Source organism: Myotis daubentonii, chromosome 1 (assembly GCF_963259705.1).
Source record: "Myotis daubentonii chromosome 1, mMyoDau2.1, whole genome shotgun sequence".
Taxonomy (NCBI): domain Eukaryota; kingdom Metazoa; phylum Chordata; class Mammalia; order Chiroptera; family Vespertilionidae; genus Myotis; species Myotis daubentonii.
Genome location: NC_081840.1, coordinates 33,850,693 through 33,867,941, shown reverse-complemented (window position 1 = coordinate 33,867,941; position 17,249 = coordinate 33,850,693). Strand labels below are relative to the sequence as shown.

General features: G+C 42.1%; 1 protein-coding gene across 3 annotated transcripts in view; it reads right to left on the bottom strand.

The window, feature by feature from the left end:
* Positions 1–17,249, bottom strand: part of RTN1 (reticulon 1) — a 188,911-nt gene that overhangs the window by 18,908 nt on the left and 152,754 nt on the right. Inside the window, exon 1 of one of the 3 annotated variants that reach the window (XM_059694803.1) lies at positions 4,152–4,349. The exons of the other annotated variants lie outside the window; for them this stretch is intronic. Within the exon in view, the coding sequence (XP_059550786.1) occupies positions 4,152–4,212 (61 nt within the window). The 5' untranslated portion in view covers positions 4,213–4,349. Of the gene's footprint in view, positions 1–4,151; positions 4,350–17,249 lie in introns of those variants that run through there. 3 annotated transcript variants of the gene reach the window in all.

Sequence of the window (17,249 nt, the reverse complement as noted above, 5' to 3'; positions counted from 1 at the left end):
ATGGCATGAACTGGTTAAGACCACTGCCTTGCTGATGAATTTTGCTGTTTGTAAAGAGAGAACCTATGTGAAAATATCCCAGAAGAGGTAAGTGAGAGTTCACTCTCTGCAACTCAGCACTAGTAAAAGAGGTGGTGAGTGCTGAGATGGGAAGAGTTCTAGATTTGAAGCCAACCGTCACCTCTTCACTACTCAACATACCACTTATCAAAAAACCTTGGGCAAGTCACTTAACCTCTTTGAGGCTCTTAATGTCAAAAAGTAAACTGAAAAATCTCAAATAAGAAGACATTTGACAAATGAAAACTATGTAAATGTGAGGGGTTATTAAATCCGCACAATCACCATTACCTAGATAATTCATATTTTTAGAAAAACCAATGAGGAAAAAGGCATTGAGGCAGATAGTAGGGCAGTGAGAAGAGGGGAGCCTAGGTTTAAATCCAGCTTCTGGAATTACTAGCTGTGTGCCTTGGTAGAAGCCTCAGTTGAAAACCTGTAAAATGGGACAGTAATAAAATTTACATGTCATACGTAACACATATGATTTGTGAGGATTAAAGGCAATGATGCAAGTAAAGTGCTCAGTAAATGGGCCCAATAGATAACTAATGGTGTTGTTGTCTTTAAGATTACTGTGTATATCGCCCAGCTCGTGTGGCTCAGTGGTTGAGCATTGCCATATGAACCAGGAGGTTGAGGTTCGATTCCCAGTCAGGGCATATGCCTGGGTTGTGGGCTCCATTCCCAGTGTGGGGTGGTGCAGTAGGCAGCCAATCAATGATTCTCTCTCATCATTGACATTTCTATCTTTCTCTCTTTCCCTTCCCCTCTGAAAAAAGAAAAAGAAAAAAAAAAAAGGATTACCGTATACATAGGTGTTTTATTAGCTTATTGTTTCATTGTCATTTCATTTTCACTGAGTAGAATCAGCTTTGACTTATTAACCAATACTGGGTATTTGTATCATTTAAAAAAACTGTGTAGCTTAGTATAATGTAGACTTTTAATCTCTTTAAATGTTCTTATCTATGACTGAAATCTTATGTATTAATAAAATAAATATAAGGTTCCTTTTCCATGTGTTGTACAGTTGTTATGATACAGTGTGTTGGTTTCAGTAGAGTCTTCATGTGATATACAATGGGCTGCAATTTCTCTATGGAAGGCTTAATAACACAGAGAAAACCTGAAGCTCACTTTTTAAAAAAAATATATTTTTATTGATTTCAGAGAGGAAGGGAGAGGGAGGGAGAGAGAGAAACATCAATGATGAGAGAGAATCATTGATTGGCTGCCTCCTGCATATCCCCCACTGGGGATCGAGCCTGAAACCCGGGCATGTGCTCTTGATCGGAATGGAACCTGGTACCCTTCAGTCCACAGGCCAACGCTCTATCCACTGAGCCAAACCGGCTGGGGCTCACTTTCTTTATTCCCTTTTCCAATAAAAACTTTCTCCTTGGAATAGTTCTGGAGGACATTATCAACAATGTTACATGGTCTTCTTTTAACTGTCTTCTTAGCTTCTTCTCGATCACATCCATGTCATCATTTGCATACCAGACCTTGTTCTGCTGGTCTATGGATTGGGCTCAATAAGAATTATTAAATGTCAGTAGCTTCAAACCTGACTATGTACTAAACTCACTTGAGGAGCTTTTAAAAAAATATTGATGCCTGGCCCAATTGATTCATAACCTCTGGGGGTACAGGCATACTTTGAGTTTTTTTAAAAATATATTTTATTGATTTTAGAGAGGAAGGGAGATAGATAGAAACATCAATGATGAGAGAGAATCATTGATCGCTGCCTCCTGCATGCCCCCTCCCCCCCACACTGGGGATCAAGCCCACAACCCAGGCATGTGCCCTTGGCTGGAATTGAACCTGGGACCCTTCAGTCCACAGGCCAACGCTCTATCCATTGAGCCAAACCAGCTAGGGCCTTTGTGTTTTTTAAAGCTCTCTAGGTGATACTAATGTGCAGCCAGGGTTAATAGAAATTGTTTTTGATAATGGAGCTAAAATGCAGAAAATACACTGAAAATGCTAAAAAACAACAACAGCCCCTTATTGTAGATTTAGTTTAAATGAAAAGTTCTCCTACTGGGGAGAAAAAGGAATATTTACTTCTTGCCATTTCTCTTTTATGTACACCCACCTAGTTATTAGTCAATTTTCATCAATTTTCAAGATAATAGCTTTGTTCTATTTGACAAAAGGAAATCAATGGTACTAAAGTCTACCAAAGGTCACTGCATCCAGAAGACCCTCAATGATCTTGCATTAATCTTCACAAGTTGCTATATATTGGAAATGAAAATGATTTTTTTTCAATGGGTAAGTAACGGCATTTTGTGTCATTTTGTGATTATAAATGTCCATGCATTTTAATTATCCTACCCCTTATGAGGTCAACTGAGCCAAATATATAGGATTATGAGATATATATATATATATATATGATAAAATATAAGAAATAATGTTTTATATTTTATACAAATAAAACAAAATCTGCCACCTTTTGGTATCTACTTTTGGTAAGAATAGAAGAATCCCATAATCATAGTGTAAAAACCAACTCTGTTCTGTCTTTATGTCCAACTCAACTTGATATTATATCAAGCCATAGCTGGTTGTTGACTGTGTATATCAAACAAACTGGATGAATCTAAACACATAACAAGAATGAAATATTATCAAGAATTTTGTATAAATTCTGCCTTCTGTATACAACATATGCTATTCCATAGCATTGTCATCATTCTCTAAAATTATACTCTTGAATGGCCATACATTTCTTTATGTCCTGGCTTTCAAATGTATTAGGTCCATTTATTTACTTTTGACAGTTGTATTTCCAATAGACCCACCCACACAATTTGAACTTGACTGTATGTATTTTGTCATTGCCACCCAACCGACAAAATCAGAGGCAGAGCAATTGTCTTCTTAATTCTAAGGTTCGTGTTTACTTTTTCTTTGCTTAAAAAAAATCTACCAAAGAAAACCCCCACAGGGCATTAAAGATGAAAAGATATCCTATTCTCTCTGTGATAGAAAATTACAAGGGGAAGATGCCAGTTTTTTTGTTTGTTTTTTTTAAACCCACAAAACCCAGCTTCTGCTCCAGAGTATTCTTGGTTCCCCCAAGGGACGCTGCAGCCCTGCAGGTTAAGTCAAATGCACCTTCTTCAGAACCATATTTGTTAAATATTAAAAGACACTTCATCTTACAAATACCCCACGGTTTCTACACATAATTCATTCTTGCAAATGATCTCCGTCTCCTCCTATTCTCAAGGTGAGCAAGGTGAAGGAGGCATCTTAATGTAACAAAGGAGAGATGGATGTGTGAAGTATGAGGCTGAATAAAAATGGCTGAAAAGCAATCCAAGCGAGGCTGGAGGGTGGCCACACCCAGTGCTAATGGGGACCGTTTCAAAATAAATCTGTTCTACCAGAGGGAAACCAGCAGTGCTTTTGATTTCCCTCTACTTGTTCCACAGACACCGACTATTAATAAATAGTAGTTAGCAGTTACCCCCCTGACAGACACAAAAAACCCCTGAAATATTTCCAGGTGAACCCTCCTAATATGTGGCTACGCCATCACATCTTCAGGATTTGGAGAACTAGTCTGCATTCCCAGTCTCCTTTGTGTGACCACAAATAACAACCCTGAAATGGGTGTGTCCCACTTAACAGAATGCACTCGTGCCCACTCGGTTAATGGTTCTACCAGGAGGTTGCCACCTTTCTGCAGAAATGAAATACAGTGGGATGCATGGAACAATAAGGAAGCATTTTAACTCGGGGATGAGGAGGGATTAAACAAGTACTGAATGGTCAACGGATCCCCAAAAGCTCCCGGAGTAGGCACAGGATGCATTTTAAAAAAATACTAGCGTGACAACAAGAAAACAAAAAGGGTGGCGGTGGGAGGGAAAATAAACAAATGGGGGAAAGAAAAAACATCAAACACTATCCATTTTGATTTTTGACATAACAAGTTTACTCCCCCCAACAGAAAGCTCTGGGGGATAAAGCATGCAGAGGTCCCACAGGTGAAATGATGCACAATGGCCGAGTCCGGGTCCCGGGCTCCCGTGCGCCGCAGGCATGCATTACTGAAATAAAGAGAATACCCTGACTTTTCCAGTTGCTCCACACACAGTCCATCTTGGTGGAATCGGCAGTGGCCTGCATCGTGCGGGCTCTGGGGGCTCGCCGTTGCTGTCCTGCGGGCGGGGAGCGGGCACTCCGGCGTCAGCGGCCCGGGCTGCAGCGCTGGGCTCGCGGTGGCCGCGCGGCTGCAGACAGACTGAGGCTGCACCAGCCGGCGCTGCGCTGCGAGGGGCGGGCGGGGCGCGGGCACCGCAGTCTCAGCCGCAGCGAATCAGCGCAGCGCGCCCCGGAGCTGCCTGCGCGCTGGGCTCGGGGTTGCGGGCGGGCGCCCCAACGTGGGAGCTCGGTCACCCAGGGGGTGCTGCCCTGGAGACAGTTGAAGAGCGCAATTGTGGACCGGACGTGGGAGGTTTTGGAGAAGAGGGAAAGGACCCAGGGTAAGGATGAGCGTAGAGGACTAGGGCTGTTCCTAGGAGTTCCAGACTGGCTGGGGGCATATTCTAGAAATTTCTTAGAAATCCAAGAAACCTGTTGGATAAGATGTAGTCGATGGCAATACAAACATCAGGCTTTCAGCATAATGTCCCCTGATTGTCACCATGGCTCACCAGCCTCTCTCTCCCCCAAATGTTTACATTCTGGTCATGCTTTATGTTAATTGCTTGCCATCTTCACTTATCCTATTCCCTCTCTCTTTTGGCATATTCCAGCGTCATCCAAAACCCTCTTGGCAAGCCTCAGTCACTGTAAAGAAATGCCACTGCTCTGTCCCCGAGGGCTTGTTTCTCCTGCTGCCTTCTGCAGCGCTGTGTGTGGGCTGAATGAACAAATACATATCAGAATGCAGTGCCTGTCCGCACCAGATCAAAGCCCTGGGGCTCTGGACAGGGAGTTGGTGGTCACTGCAGCGGCACTCCAGTTGTGGGGACATCCAAATGGAACTCAAGGAAGCAAACGCATTCTGCCTCAGTAACATCATCTTTGAGGTTGAGTGTTGGGGGGCCACTGGAGGTGGGATGGTGTGTATAACCTGATTGACAGTCAGTTTCCAAGCCCAGTGAGCAACGCTTTAGGAGGCGCCAGTTACAATGCAGATGTCAGTGGCAGAAGCAGAACAGTGAGTGGTGACCTACTGAAATCCGTTATCAGATTATTCACCAAGGCCTGGAGAGAACGGACAGGGGATAGGTATGTTTTCCACCAGGACAAGTCAGAAATAGCACATAGAAAAAGGAGTGGCATTTGGGCATTCTGGGAAGGAAAGCCCCGGCGGAGGGAGCGTTGAGAAAGACCACAGCACGAGGACAGAGGATGCCTCGGGGACCACAGCGACAAGCAGAAGGAAGAGTTCCCACTTCCTTTGTTGTAACACGGCCCATTCATTATTCGGAATTCTCTCTCTCTGGGAGAAGTGAAGCCTTTGGGGTTCTTCCACAGTTGCCATTCCTTCCCAGACCAAATCTGCATTTGGGTGTCCTGTACCAGTAACCTCAAGGTTATGCTTGTAGATCAGATTTATTGTTCATTTTCTGAAGCATATACACTTTAAAATAGGATCTTTAGGATAATGCATGTTCTTTTCAGAATATAAGCTTCTAGGGCAGAGGTTTTCAACCCGTGGGTCGCAACCCCTTTGGGGGTCGAACGACCCTTTCACAGGGGTCGCCTAAGACCATTGGAAAACACATACATAATTACATATTGTTTCTGTGATTAATCACTATGCTTTAATTATGTTCAATTTGTAATAATGAAAATACATCCTGCATATCAGATATTTACATTACGATTCATAACAGTAGCAAAATTACAGTTATGAAGTAGCAACAAAAATAATTTTATGGTTGGGGGTCACCACAACATGAGGAACTGTATTAAAGGGTCGCGGTATTAGGAAGGTTGAGAACCACTGTTCTAGAGGAACCAGCTAAACCTCTCTGAATATGTCTTTAACACATCTGAAATAATTCTTATGGAAGCTTAACAAGAAGGACTCAGGAGGGTGATTTGACTCTCTGGGCCGCTGAAGTCTTCTACAAGAGGAGGGGTGTCAGGGCTCCCACTGGCCTGATGGGAAGGGAAAGCAATGACCACGTTATCACAGAGCACTTTTCAAAGTGACCTGCTCTAGAGACATTAGTGACTGTTAATATTTATATTCCCTATCCCTCCCCTCCCATTTCTTTTCATTGTCATAGTCATGTTGGGGAATTCAGTCAGCAAAATACTGAAAAGACTGGTACTTGATGAATTCTCACTGAATGATGTGGGGTTGGACTGGTACTTGAGGAATTCTCACTGTGCAAACAGGTGGGGACAGGACTCAGAAGGCTGAAGAGGGAAGGGGTTGCCAGGTGGGTTGTTGCTGCCCTACCCACTTTTCAGTTGGAAACCTTTGGGGCTTTGGCCACTAGGAGGCACTGCCAGCTCAGTGATAGCCCCAGTCATCAGCCTTCAGTCCAGAAGGTGCCCCCAGGTGTCTTCAGTGGTGAGTATTCATTGTCCGCCAGGTTACCAGAGCCAGTGTGTGTTGCTAATCTGACAGTATTGAGCACTGAGAGCAGCACGTTCCCAGCATGGAAGAGGAGGCAGAGGCCAGCTCCTGCCCAAGTGGAGGGGAACTGTCAGGCTTCATGGGCCACGCGTTTTCATTGGCCATAAAGGTGACTTTGGATCGTCAGTTTAGCTGAAAGACCGCATTCTTTTTAGTCGTGTAAGTCTGGAGAGAAAAGCCTGATGGCACCCCCAACATCAATATAGCAGTTTGACAGTGGAAGGTTGAGGAGATTATGTTGGATGCCACAGACAGAGACACACTGGTGGAATAAGAATGGGGTCGGAGAGCCTTTAGATTAATGCTGAGACGATAAGAGAAATATAAATGAAATTACTGAAGGAGAATCAGACAGTAGAGTATGAGGATCAGGCCTGCGAGGTAGGGGATGTGTTGCAAAAGTTAGTGATGTGAAATTCAGTTATGTGAAATTTATCGTCTCTGGACCTCTCTCTTACACAAATGAGTTATAACTTTAAATGTTTGTTTCTATGAAATAATAAGAATTTATTTCCTATAGACATTGTAAGTGGGTGCTTTCTTTGCACAAGTGCCCACACAGTACTAATTGAAACCTCTTGCCAAGATCGAAATGATAAAGTGGGTAGAAAAGATATGCAAATTGCCTGTAAGTAGTGAAAGGAAACAGAAAGCAAAATAAAGCTTGCTAAAAGCAGGCAGGAAATGCCACTGTCTTTAAACGAGGAGCGAACAGACGGGCTTTGTACGCAGCCAGTTTAGAACTGGCTTCAGGTGCCTGCCAGGAGAGGAAGCGATTTCTTTAGTTTTCAGGGGGAAATCATGCATGAGGCAGTCTGTTCCAAGGAAAAGTAACATAGTCAAGTTTTGTAATCTTATCTAGGATTAAGATGAATGTTGACGGCTACCATGCCCAGGGTGGCTGTATCATGTCTGTCTCCTGTAGCATCAAGATTCTACTGATGAGAATCAGTGGCACCGACATTAATATATGTATTCAATAATTATCTACTGAGCACCTCTGGGTGCTAGGTACTGTTCTATCCATAAAACCAAGTTCCTGTGTTTAAGAAGTTTATATGCTCATGTGTATTATTGGGGGGGGGCATATAATAATAAAGGAGATAAATATATATATTTCACTTGTGGTCAACTATACTGGGGGAAACAAAGCAAGTTAAAAGGGGATAGAGAATGGGGGTGGGGTGGAAGTTTGTTATTTTATAAGGAGGGTCAGCAAAGGCCTAATTTATGATAAATTACAGCAGACACCTAATGGAAGAGAAGAAGAAAGCCATTGAGACAGTCTACGGGAGAAGAGCATTCACAGAGGCACTGAGAATGGAGAGAATGTAATAGCTGGCAATCTATATCAAGCTTCTCATAGAATGCCTTGACTTTTTTTAAGCTCTGAGAAGCATAGCAATTAGAAGAAAAGGCACAGAACTAAAAGAATACTTCATTATGATCAAAGAACACTAAGAACTCTGCTTTATGCCATATTAGAATAAGGAAATTTAAAGAAACAACCACTTTGGTACATAACCCGCTGTGCCAAAATAATGCATGAATTGTCTTCAACTCAAACAGCAAATTAGCACTTGTTACTTGCCAGGTGCTCTTTCATTTGGTATATATTTAGTTGTTACATGATCATTATGAGGTAGATAGTGTCTGCCTTCATTTGACTGATTCATTTATTCATGCATTCATTCAAAATACAAACATTTATAGAGCCCATGCTACGTGCTACAAAGGGAACTGTCCACTGGGAACTTGAGTCTCATGGGGGGAGATTTACACATAAAGATAAATGCAATCAACTGATAGAGGTATGAGCAGGGAGGAGTGGATACATGAGACAGAGAGTGGTTAGAGGGAAGAGGAGGTTCAGAGAGGCTTCTGAGTTGGTAATTGGTAAGCTGAGTTAGGATCAAGAAGTAGGATCACCGGTTTGAATGATGAAGCTTTTCTGCCGGGGTCCAACCCCAGCAGGTCCAGGGGTCCCCAAAGGTGTGGACGGAGTCGGCGAAGAAGGAATGACACGGAGACAGCGTTCAGTTGATCAGCAACCTAGCCAGGATCTCTAGCCCGGATCTCCAGAGAGGTTCTGCTTCGGATCTCCAGCGAGGTTCTGTAGCCATGTTCCCTCGCTAGGCTCTCCAGTCAGGTTCAGTGTCCAGGTTCCAATCAGGTTCTCCTGCCAATCTCTGTAGTCAGGTTCAGTCCAGGATCCCTTGCCATGTTCTCCCGCTAGGCTCTGTCTCTAGGCTCCGAGGCCAGTCCCTCTCCAGGATCCTCCGGCATGCTCTCTCCAGCAAAGTTCTTCTGTCTCTAGGCTCCGTGTAGGTTCTGTCTTCTTGATTCTGTTCTAAGTTCTGCGTGTTTCTGTCTTGTTACAACTGTATTTATACCAGTTGATTCAATCCTATCAATCTCTATTACAAAGGTTAGGGCGTTTCTTATCTCCATTCCAGGGAGAAAAGATTATGTAGTTTAAGCATGATTGTTCGTAGTTAAAGGGATTAATTACCCGCCTGGCACTTAGTTGAGGGGTTTTATTCCCTCCCTAACTTCAGGGGAAAATCCCTACCTGGGGATTCAACCTTTCTCGGAGAGGTGACTTTGGTTAAAACACAGCGCCAAGAAGGTGAGCAAACATATTAAGAACCGTATGCCATATATGCCAGGTCCCTTGAAACAGCAAGGATGGACCGGCTCCCGGCAAATTCCCCCTTTTTTATTTTTTAAAAGCAAGCATTAAAAAGAAAAACCTGAAATGCTCTCTTGTATCCATTTTAAGAGTAGGATTGGCGCTTTCTGCTATTACCTGAGTCCTGATCTATCACCCCAGGGAGAGCTTGCCAATCCTGCACTTTCCCGGGGTAGAAAGGCTGCAGTGGGGTTAAGGATAAGGCTCCTTGGGCCTACCTTCTCCCATGCCTTTACATTTACCTTTCCTTCCTCAGAAAAGCATGGACATACTTCTTGTATAAAACGTTCTGTCTGACTGGGAGTAACCTTAATTCCTCTGCTAGCAAGCATATATGTTAAAAGATCAATACAGAGTCTTTTTTCTTTAGACTCAGTATGGCACATCTTCTTAATCTAAAGATCAATACAGAGTCTTCTTTCTTTGGACTCAGTATGGCACATCTTCTCAATCTAAGGATCAATACAGAGTCTTCTTTCTTTGGACTCAGTATGGCACATCTTCTCAATCTAAGTTCTGTACTATCCACCTTCTTACCCTACTTATCCTCTATAGGGGGGTCTGTAGCACCCTGGTGGAGTCCTATCCGTCCCGAGTGTGGGGTTCTCAATGGGGGGGGGCTTACCTAAGGGAATCCTGTTCCAGGGATTCCCAAAGGTGTGGACGGAGTCGGCAAAGACTATCCACCCTCTTCCTATGGTGGAGTCCTATCCGTCCCGATAATGGGGCTTACCTAGGGGAATCCTATTCCAGGGGTTCCCAAAGGTGTGGACGGAGTCGGTGAAGACTATCCACCCTCTTCCTAAGGTGGAGTCCTATCCAGCCCGATAATGGGGCTTACCTAGGGGAATCCTATTCCAGGGGTTCCCAAAGGTGTGGACGGAGTCGGCAAAGACTATCCACCCTCTTCCTATGGTGGAGTCCTATCCGTCCCGATAATGGGGCTTACCTAGGGGAATCCTATTCCAGGGGTTCCCAAAGGTGTGGACGGAGTCGGCGAAGACTATCCACCCTCTTCCTAAGGTGGAGTCCTATCCAGCCCGAGAATGGGGCTTACCTAGGGGTCCCTGTTCGGGCGCCATATGTTGGGGTCTGACCCCAGCGGGTCCAGGGGTCCCCAAAGGTGTGGACGGAGTCGGCGAAGAAGGAATGACATGGAGACAGCGTTCAGTTGATCAGCAACCTAGCCAGGATCTCTAGCCCGGATCTCCAGAGAGGTTCTGCTTCGGATCTCCAGCGAGGTTCTGTAGCCATGTTCCCTCGCTAGGTTCTCCAGCCAGGTTCTGTCCAGGCTCTCCAGTCAGGTTCAGTGTCCAGGTTCCAGTCAGGTTCTCCTGCCAATCTCTGTAGTCAGGTTCAGTCCAGGATCCCTTGCCATGTTCTCCCGCTAGGCTCTGTCTCTAGGCTCCGAGGCCAGTCCCTCTCCAGGATCCTCCGGCATGCTCTCTCCAGCAAAGTTCTTCTGTCTCTAGGCTCCGTGTAGGTTCTGTCTTCTTGATTCTGTTCTAAGTTCTGCGTGTTTCTGTCTTGTTACAACTGTATTTATACCAGTTGATTCAATCCTATCAATCTCTATTACAAAGGTTAGGGCGTTTCTTATCTCCATTCCAGGGAGAAAAGATTATGTAGTTTAAGCATGATTGTTCGTAGTTAAAGGGATTAATTACCCGCCTGGCACTTAGTTGAGGGGTTTTATTCCCTCCCTAACTTCAGGGGAAAATCCCTACCTGGGGATTCAACCTTTCTCGGAGAGGTGACTTTGGTTAAAACACAGCGCCAAGAAGGTGAGCAAACATATTAAGAACCGTATGCCATATATGCCAGGTCCCTTGAAACAGCAAGGATGGACCGGCTCCCGGCACTTTTCTAGCAGACAGATATGGAAATTTAATTACAGACACATGCAGGAGCCAGATGATCATGACAGATCCGTGTAGTAAAACAGTCCATAAATGAGGGAGACATTGCAGGGTTTCAAGGAGAGGAGTAACAAGAAGTTGAAACATTTATCCAACTTTGCCCGAGAGTTTTCCAGAATTGGTAAAAGACATACATTCTAGCCCCGAGCAAGACCAAAAGAAATCAGCACCCTGACCCCCATCACAGTGAAACTGGAAGACATCAAAGACAAGGAGAAAATCTTAAAAGCTGGCATAAATAAAAGACAGATTTATTTAAAAGTCAAAAACTCTCTCTAAGCACGGTTTTAGCTGCATCTGCTGTGTTGATATATTAATGTTATTGTTCAGATCAAAATATTTTCCTATAGTCATTGTGATTTTTCTCTTTGGTCTATTGATTATATAGAATTATAATTTTTGAAGATTTGTTCTAAGTATTCTTATTGTTTATTTTCAGTTTAATTCTTCTGTCGTCAGAGAGCAAACTCTGTACAACTTTAATCCATTGAAATTTGTTGAGACTTGTCTTAAATCCTGGAATTTAAGTTATTTTGACACATATGCAAGTGGACTTGAATGCATGTTTTGAAGTTTTAAGGAGAGGTGTTCTGTAAGTGTCAATTAAGTCACATTAGAGTTTTAAGGGGAAGTGTTCTATAAATGTCAATTAAGTCATGTTAATTAGTCATATTTTTCATATAATCTATCCCCCTACTAGTTTTAATACCAGGTAGGTTTCCTGTCCCCCAGACATTGACAACTTGGTCCTAAAATTCATATGGAAATGCAAGAGATCCATAAAAGAAAAGACAATCATTTTTTAAAATTCTCATCCAAGGACATGCTTTTTAAAAATTTGATTTAGAGAAAGAGGAATGGAGAGGGAGAGAGAGAAACATTAATGTGAGAGTGAAACATTGATCAAAGATCAAACCTATGACCTTTCGGTGTATGGGACGACACCAAGTGAGCTACACCGGCCAGGGCAACAAGACAATCTTGAAAAAGAACTATGTTATAGGCCTCTCATTTCCTGATTTCAAAACAAGCTATAGTAATTAAGACAATGTGGTACTGGCATAAGGCTAGACATACAGATCAATGGAATAGAATTGAAAGTCCAGAAATAAATCCCTACATATATAGTCAATTGACTATTGACAAGAATGCCAATATGGAGGGAAAAAGTATTTTCAACAATGGTGCTGGGACAACAGGATATACAAAAGATAAAAGTTGGATCCCTACTTACACCATATGTAAAAATTAACTCAAAACCTATCAAAGACTAAATATGAGAGACAAATCTAGAAATCTTTTAGAAGAAAACATAGGCATAAATCTTCATGACTTTGCATTAGAAAGAGGTTTTTTAGATATGGCACTAAAAGCATAAGGAACAAAAGAAGAAATAGATAAATTAGACTTCATCAAGTTTATCACTTCAAAAATTTTCCTGCATCAAAGGAAAATATTAAGAAAGTAAAAGAATGACCTATAGAATGGGAAGGAACATTTATAAGCCATACATCTGACAAAGAATATGTATCCAGAATATACAAAGGACTTTCAAAGAAGATAAAAGACAACCAAATTTAAAAATGGGCAATGGATTTGAATAAGCATTTTCTAATGAAGATATATAAATAACCAATCATCACATGAAAATATGCTAACCATCATTAAGTAAATGCAAATCAAATTACAACTACTTCATACCCACTATAATGTATATAATTTAAAAGATGGAAAATAACAAGTATTGGTGAAGATATGAAGAAACTGGAACCCTCATACACTGTTGGTGGGAATGTAAAGTGGCATGGCCACTTTGGAAAACATTTTGGTAGTTCCTCAAAAATTTAAACACAGAGTCACAATATGACCCAACAATTTCACTCCTGGGAAGGAAGGAAAAAAAGGAAGGGAGGGAGAAAAGGAGGGAGCAAGGGAGGGAGGGAGGAAGGAAAAGAGGGAGAGAGGGGTTTTTTGGAGGTAAAATATCTTGAAATTAGATAGTGGTGAATAACTGAGTGGATAAGCTAAAAACTACTGAACTGTACACTTTAAAAGGGTGCGGGATGTGAATTATATATTAATTATTAAAAAAGAATATGGAAGAAAAAATTAGAGTAAGATTCCACCTCCAGATGGTTGCAATGCTGCGTGTCAGCATGAGGCTTGGTGAACAGTGTGAGCTGGCATCAGCTTCACTTGCTGTCTTGGCCAGGCACCCTCACAAAGGGCACACCCTGGCAACTTCACATGGCAGTCTGGACTGCTTCTGTGCTCACCTCCGGCCAGCCTTGTGCTCTGTCTCCGCCTCTCCTGACTGCACAACTCCTTGCCTCAGGCCAACATTGTGCTCCCGAACTCCTTGGCAACCTGAGTTTATTGCTGTCCATTTCTTGGTCCTTCCTTCCTTCCTACCACATCACTCAGAGTTTCCCCTGCCAACCTCCCCAAGCGCATTTCTTGGATTAGCTTCCGCAGCCTGCACATTTCCACCAAGCCCAGGCATGACTGTATTTGTGGGTTTTTTCTTCTGAGGAATTTGGTTCTCCAGACTTACTGTGCACACATCCCTGCCCTTGGACCATGCATGGCTCTAATTTTATGTTCCTTATTTGCTACCCAGAATTTGCACGATCACAACTTATATTTTTCTCAAGCATTTGTAAAACATTTCATGCTGATAGCAAAAAAGCGTGGAGTTGGGAAGAGTTGGTTTTTCAGAAATTAATATAGCCACTTCTGTCTTTTTCATTAACGTTTATACGATATCTTTTTTGCTTTAAACCTATGTCATTGAAACGGAAGTGAATTTCTTGCAAGCAGTGTGTGGTTGAGTCGTTTTTTATGCACTCTACTAATCTTTTGCTTGGTGCACTTGGATCATCCATATTTAGGATAATTATTGATATGTTAGCACTTAAATCTTCATTTTGTTTGTCTCCCATTTGTTTCTCATCACTCGTTCTTATTATTTGTTTCTTTTGCTTTCCTGTGGGCTACTTACTTGATATTTTTAGGATTCCATTTTGCTTTATTTATTGTGTTTTTGTTTTTTAGTTTATCTCTTTATATAATTTCCTTAATGGTTGCTCTGAGTATTACAATATACAGTGACTTGTAACCACGTCGAAGTGTGGAACCCTCACTTCCATTTACCTCCCTCAGCTTTAAATATTGTTTTTAGCATCACTGTGTTCAGAATGTGTATTTGAGTGTTTGTTACAGTGATAAATTTGATTTATAAAAGTCATGAATAGTCTATTTTGTACCCATATTACTGCTCCTCCTGTTGTTCTCTCTTCCTTCCAAAAGCTCCAAGTTTTCTTTTATCATTTCCTTTTCCTTTGAAGAACTTCCTCCAGCCAGTGTCTAAGGAGAGGTCTACTAGTGACACATTCTTTTAGTTTTTCTCCACCTGAGAATGTCTTTGTTTCTCCTTTATTCCTAAAGGTTAGTGTCCCTGGATACAGAATTTACAGTCGGCAGTTCTTCTCATTAAGCATTTTAATATATTGTGTCACTTGCTCATGGCCTCCACGGTTTTAAAAGATGAGAAATTTGCAGTCATTTGAATTGCTGTTTCTGTATAGATAACATGTCATTTCTCTCTGGTTGCTTTCAAGATGTAGTCTTTAGCTTTCAAAAATTTAATTGTGATGTGTCTTGGCATAGATTTGGGGGGAGGTGTTGTCCTGTTTGGAGGTTGCTCAACTTCTTGAATCTCTAGGCTTTTTGTCAAGAATGGTTAGTTTTCAGCCATTATTTCCTCAAGTATTATTTCAGCCCCACTCCCTCACCATTTTTCTGGGACTCTGATGATACAGCTCATGGATCTTTTGTTCCTTCTCAAAACATTCCTGAGGCTCTGTTCATATTTTTTTCAGTGTGTTTTCTTTCTTTCTTCTGTTCCTCAAGTTCACTGAGTCTATCCTCTTTCATCTCCACTCTAGTACTGAGCTATCGAGCAATTTAAAAATGTTTGTTACTGAAATTTTAGTTTTACCACTTCCATTTGGTATTTTTATAATTTGTATTTCTTTGCTAAGATTTTCTATTTTTTCATTTGTTTCAAGAAAATTTGCAATTGATTGTTGAAGCATTTTCATGATGGCAACTCTAAAATTCTTTTCACATAACTCCAATTTGCAATTGATTGTTGAAGCATTTTCATGATGGCAACTCTAAAATTCTTTTCACATAACTCCAACACCTGTTTGTCTTTTCTCATTCATATTGTAATTTTCTTAGTTCCCGGTATGATGGCTGATATTCTATTGCATCCTAGATGGTCTGGATTGTCAGGAGACATTGTTTTCTACTTAAATCATTTCTTTCAGTAGGCAGGCACTTGGTTTACGTTTAGCATGTGGGTCTTGGTCAAACTTTGTTAACTATAGTTCCAAAGGCAGTTTAATGTTCATACCCTTTGCAGGGTATTTTGGTCTGCTTTACCTGGTACCACTGGGCTCCGCCTGGTCCCTGCTGGTGCTGCCTAAGGAAACAGAGGAGGTTTCACCAGAAGGGCTGAGTGTCTCCCAGTAGAGGAGCAGTACAGTGCGACCCCCTCCTGGTGCCTCCCAGCTGCCCTGCTGTCTCCTGGCAGGGAGGAAAGTCTCAAGCCCACAGGGCCATTTGTTCTAGATGAGTCCAAATCTTCCCGATTCTGCCTGCCTGTCTGCCTCAGTCTCCCTTAGCAGAAAAGGGAAATCTCAGGCCTGGCAGGGAAGGAGAGCATTTTCCCTGGATGCTCATTACTGGCAGGGTTCCTGACTGACCCTGTTTTCCAGGTCTGCCAGGCTAGCCTGGTGTTATCAGAGAGACTCTCAGTGGATCTGGGGAGAACAGACCTACCTGAGCTTCCTACTGCAGCTAAGGGTAAAAAAACACCAGGTCTACTGAGTGAGGGATGTAAGACATACTCCCTCTGTATTGTTACTCCAGTTCTGGGGCCTCAAACTGGTTCATATTTTAATATCTTTCAAAATATTCCTTTGCTTGTCTCTTGGACTTGATAGTTGAGCTTAGTGGAAGTGAATAGGGAGAAACACGTCTGTGCCATGTTGTCTAAATCAGAAGTTCCATTATTGTTTTTTAAATAAAACAAAACTGCTAACCACTGAAATTAGAGTCTTCTACAACCTCCTCTGGTCTACTATCATCATCATCATCATCATCATTATCATCACCATCATCATCCTCTTTGTTTCTGCTGATGAACTCAATACCGGTGGGTGTTGGGGTTTAGTTTTGCCATCATGCCAAATTTGACTTGGTGCTGGGACATTAACTGGCAATCTTGCGTAGAGGGAGGGACAGATGGCTGGGGTGGAAGAGCTAACAGCATAACAGCAATATTTTGTTTTTGTAAAGGAATGTTCTGTCACTTCCAGGAAAATAAATGATGGCCACATTTTCTCTAAGGAGATTGACAAGACCTAAAAGGGAAATATGAAGCAAGCTAGAAGATGAGGCTATGAAAGGTCAGTATGAAATGAATACCTTAAAATGTGGTTGGCCCATTATGGTTGACCTACCGTCATTGCAAACTCTCTTCTTCCATGAATTCCTCCTACTATGGAGTCTATAAACCCATACACATAAAGCTATATGATCATTTATATCTATATCTATATCTATATCTATATCTATATCTATATCTATATCTATATCTATATCTATCTATATCTATCTATCTATCTATCTATCTATCTATCTATCTATCTATCTATCTATCTATCTAATCTTAGAGATAAACACAGTTTTTCCAGAATGCCTTGCACATAGGAGTGCTCTGGGCCCAGGTTTGAGCCAGAGCTATAAAGGGAAGTCCGCTGGAGGACTTCAGAGAAAGATTTTTTCCTGATGAAAAGCAAAAACTCTTTTGTCACTTGGCTGTCCTCAGCTTTCTAGGAGGACATGATGCTTGGAACTCTTGCAGCCGTCCTGTGATCATGAG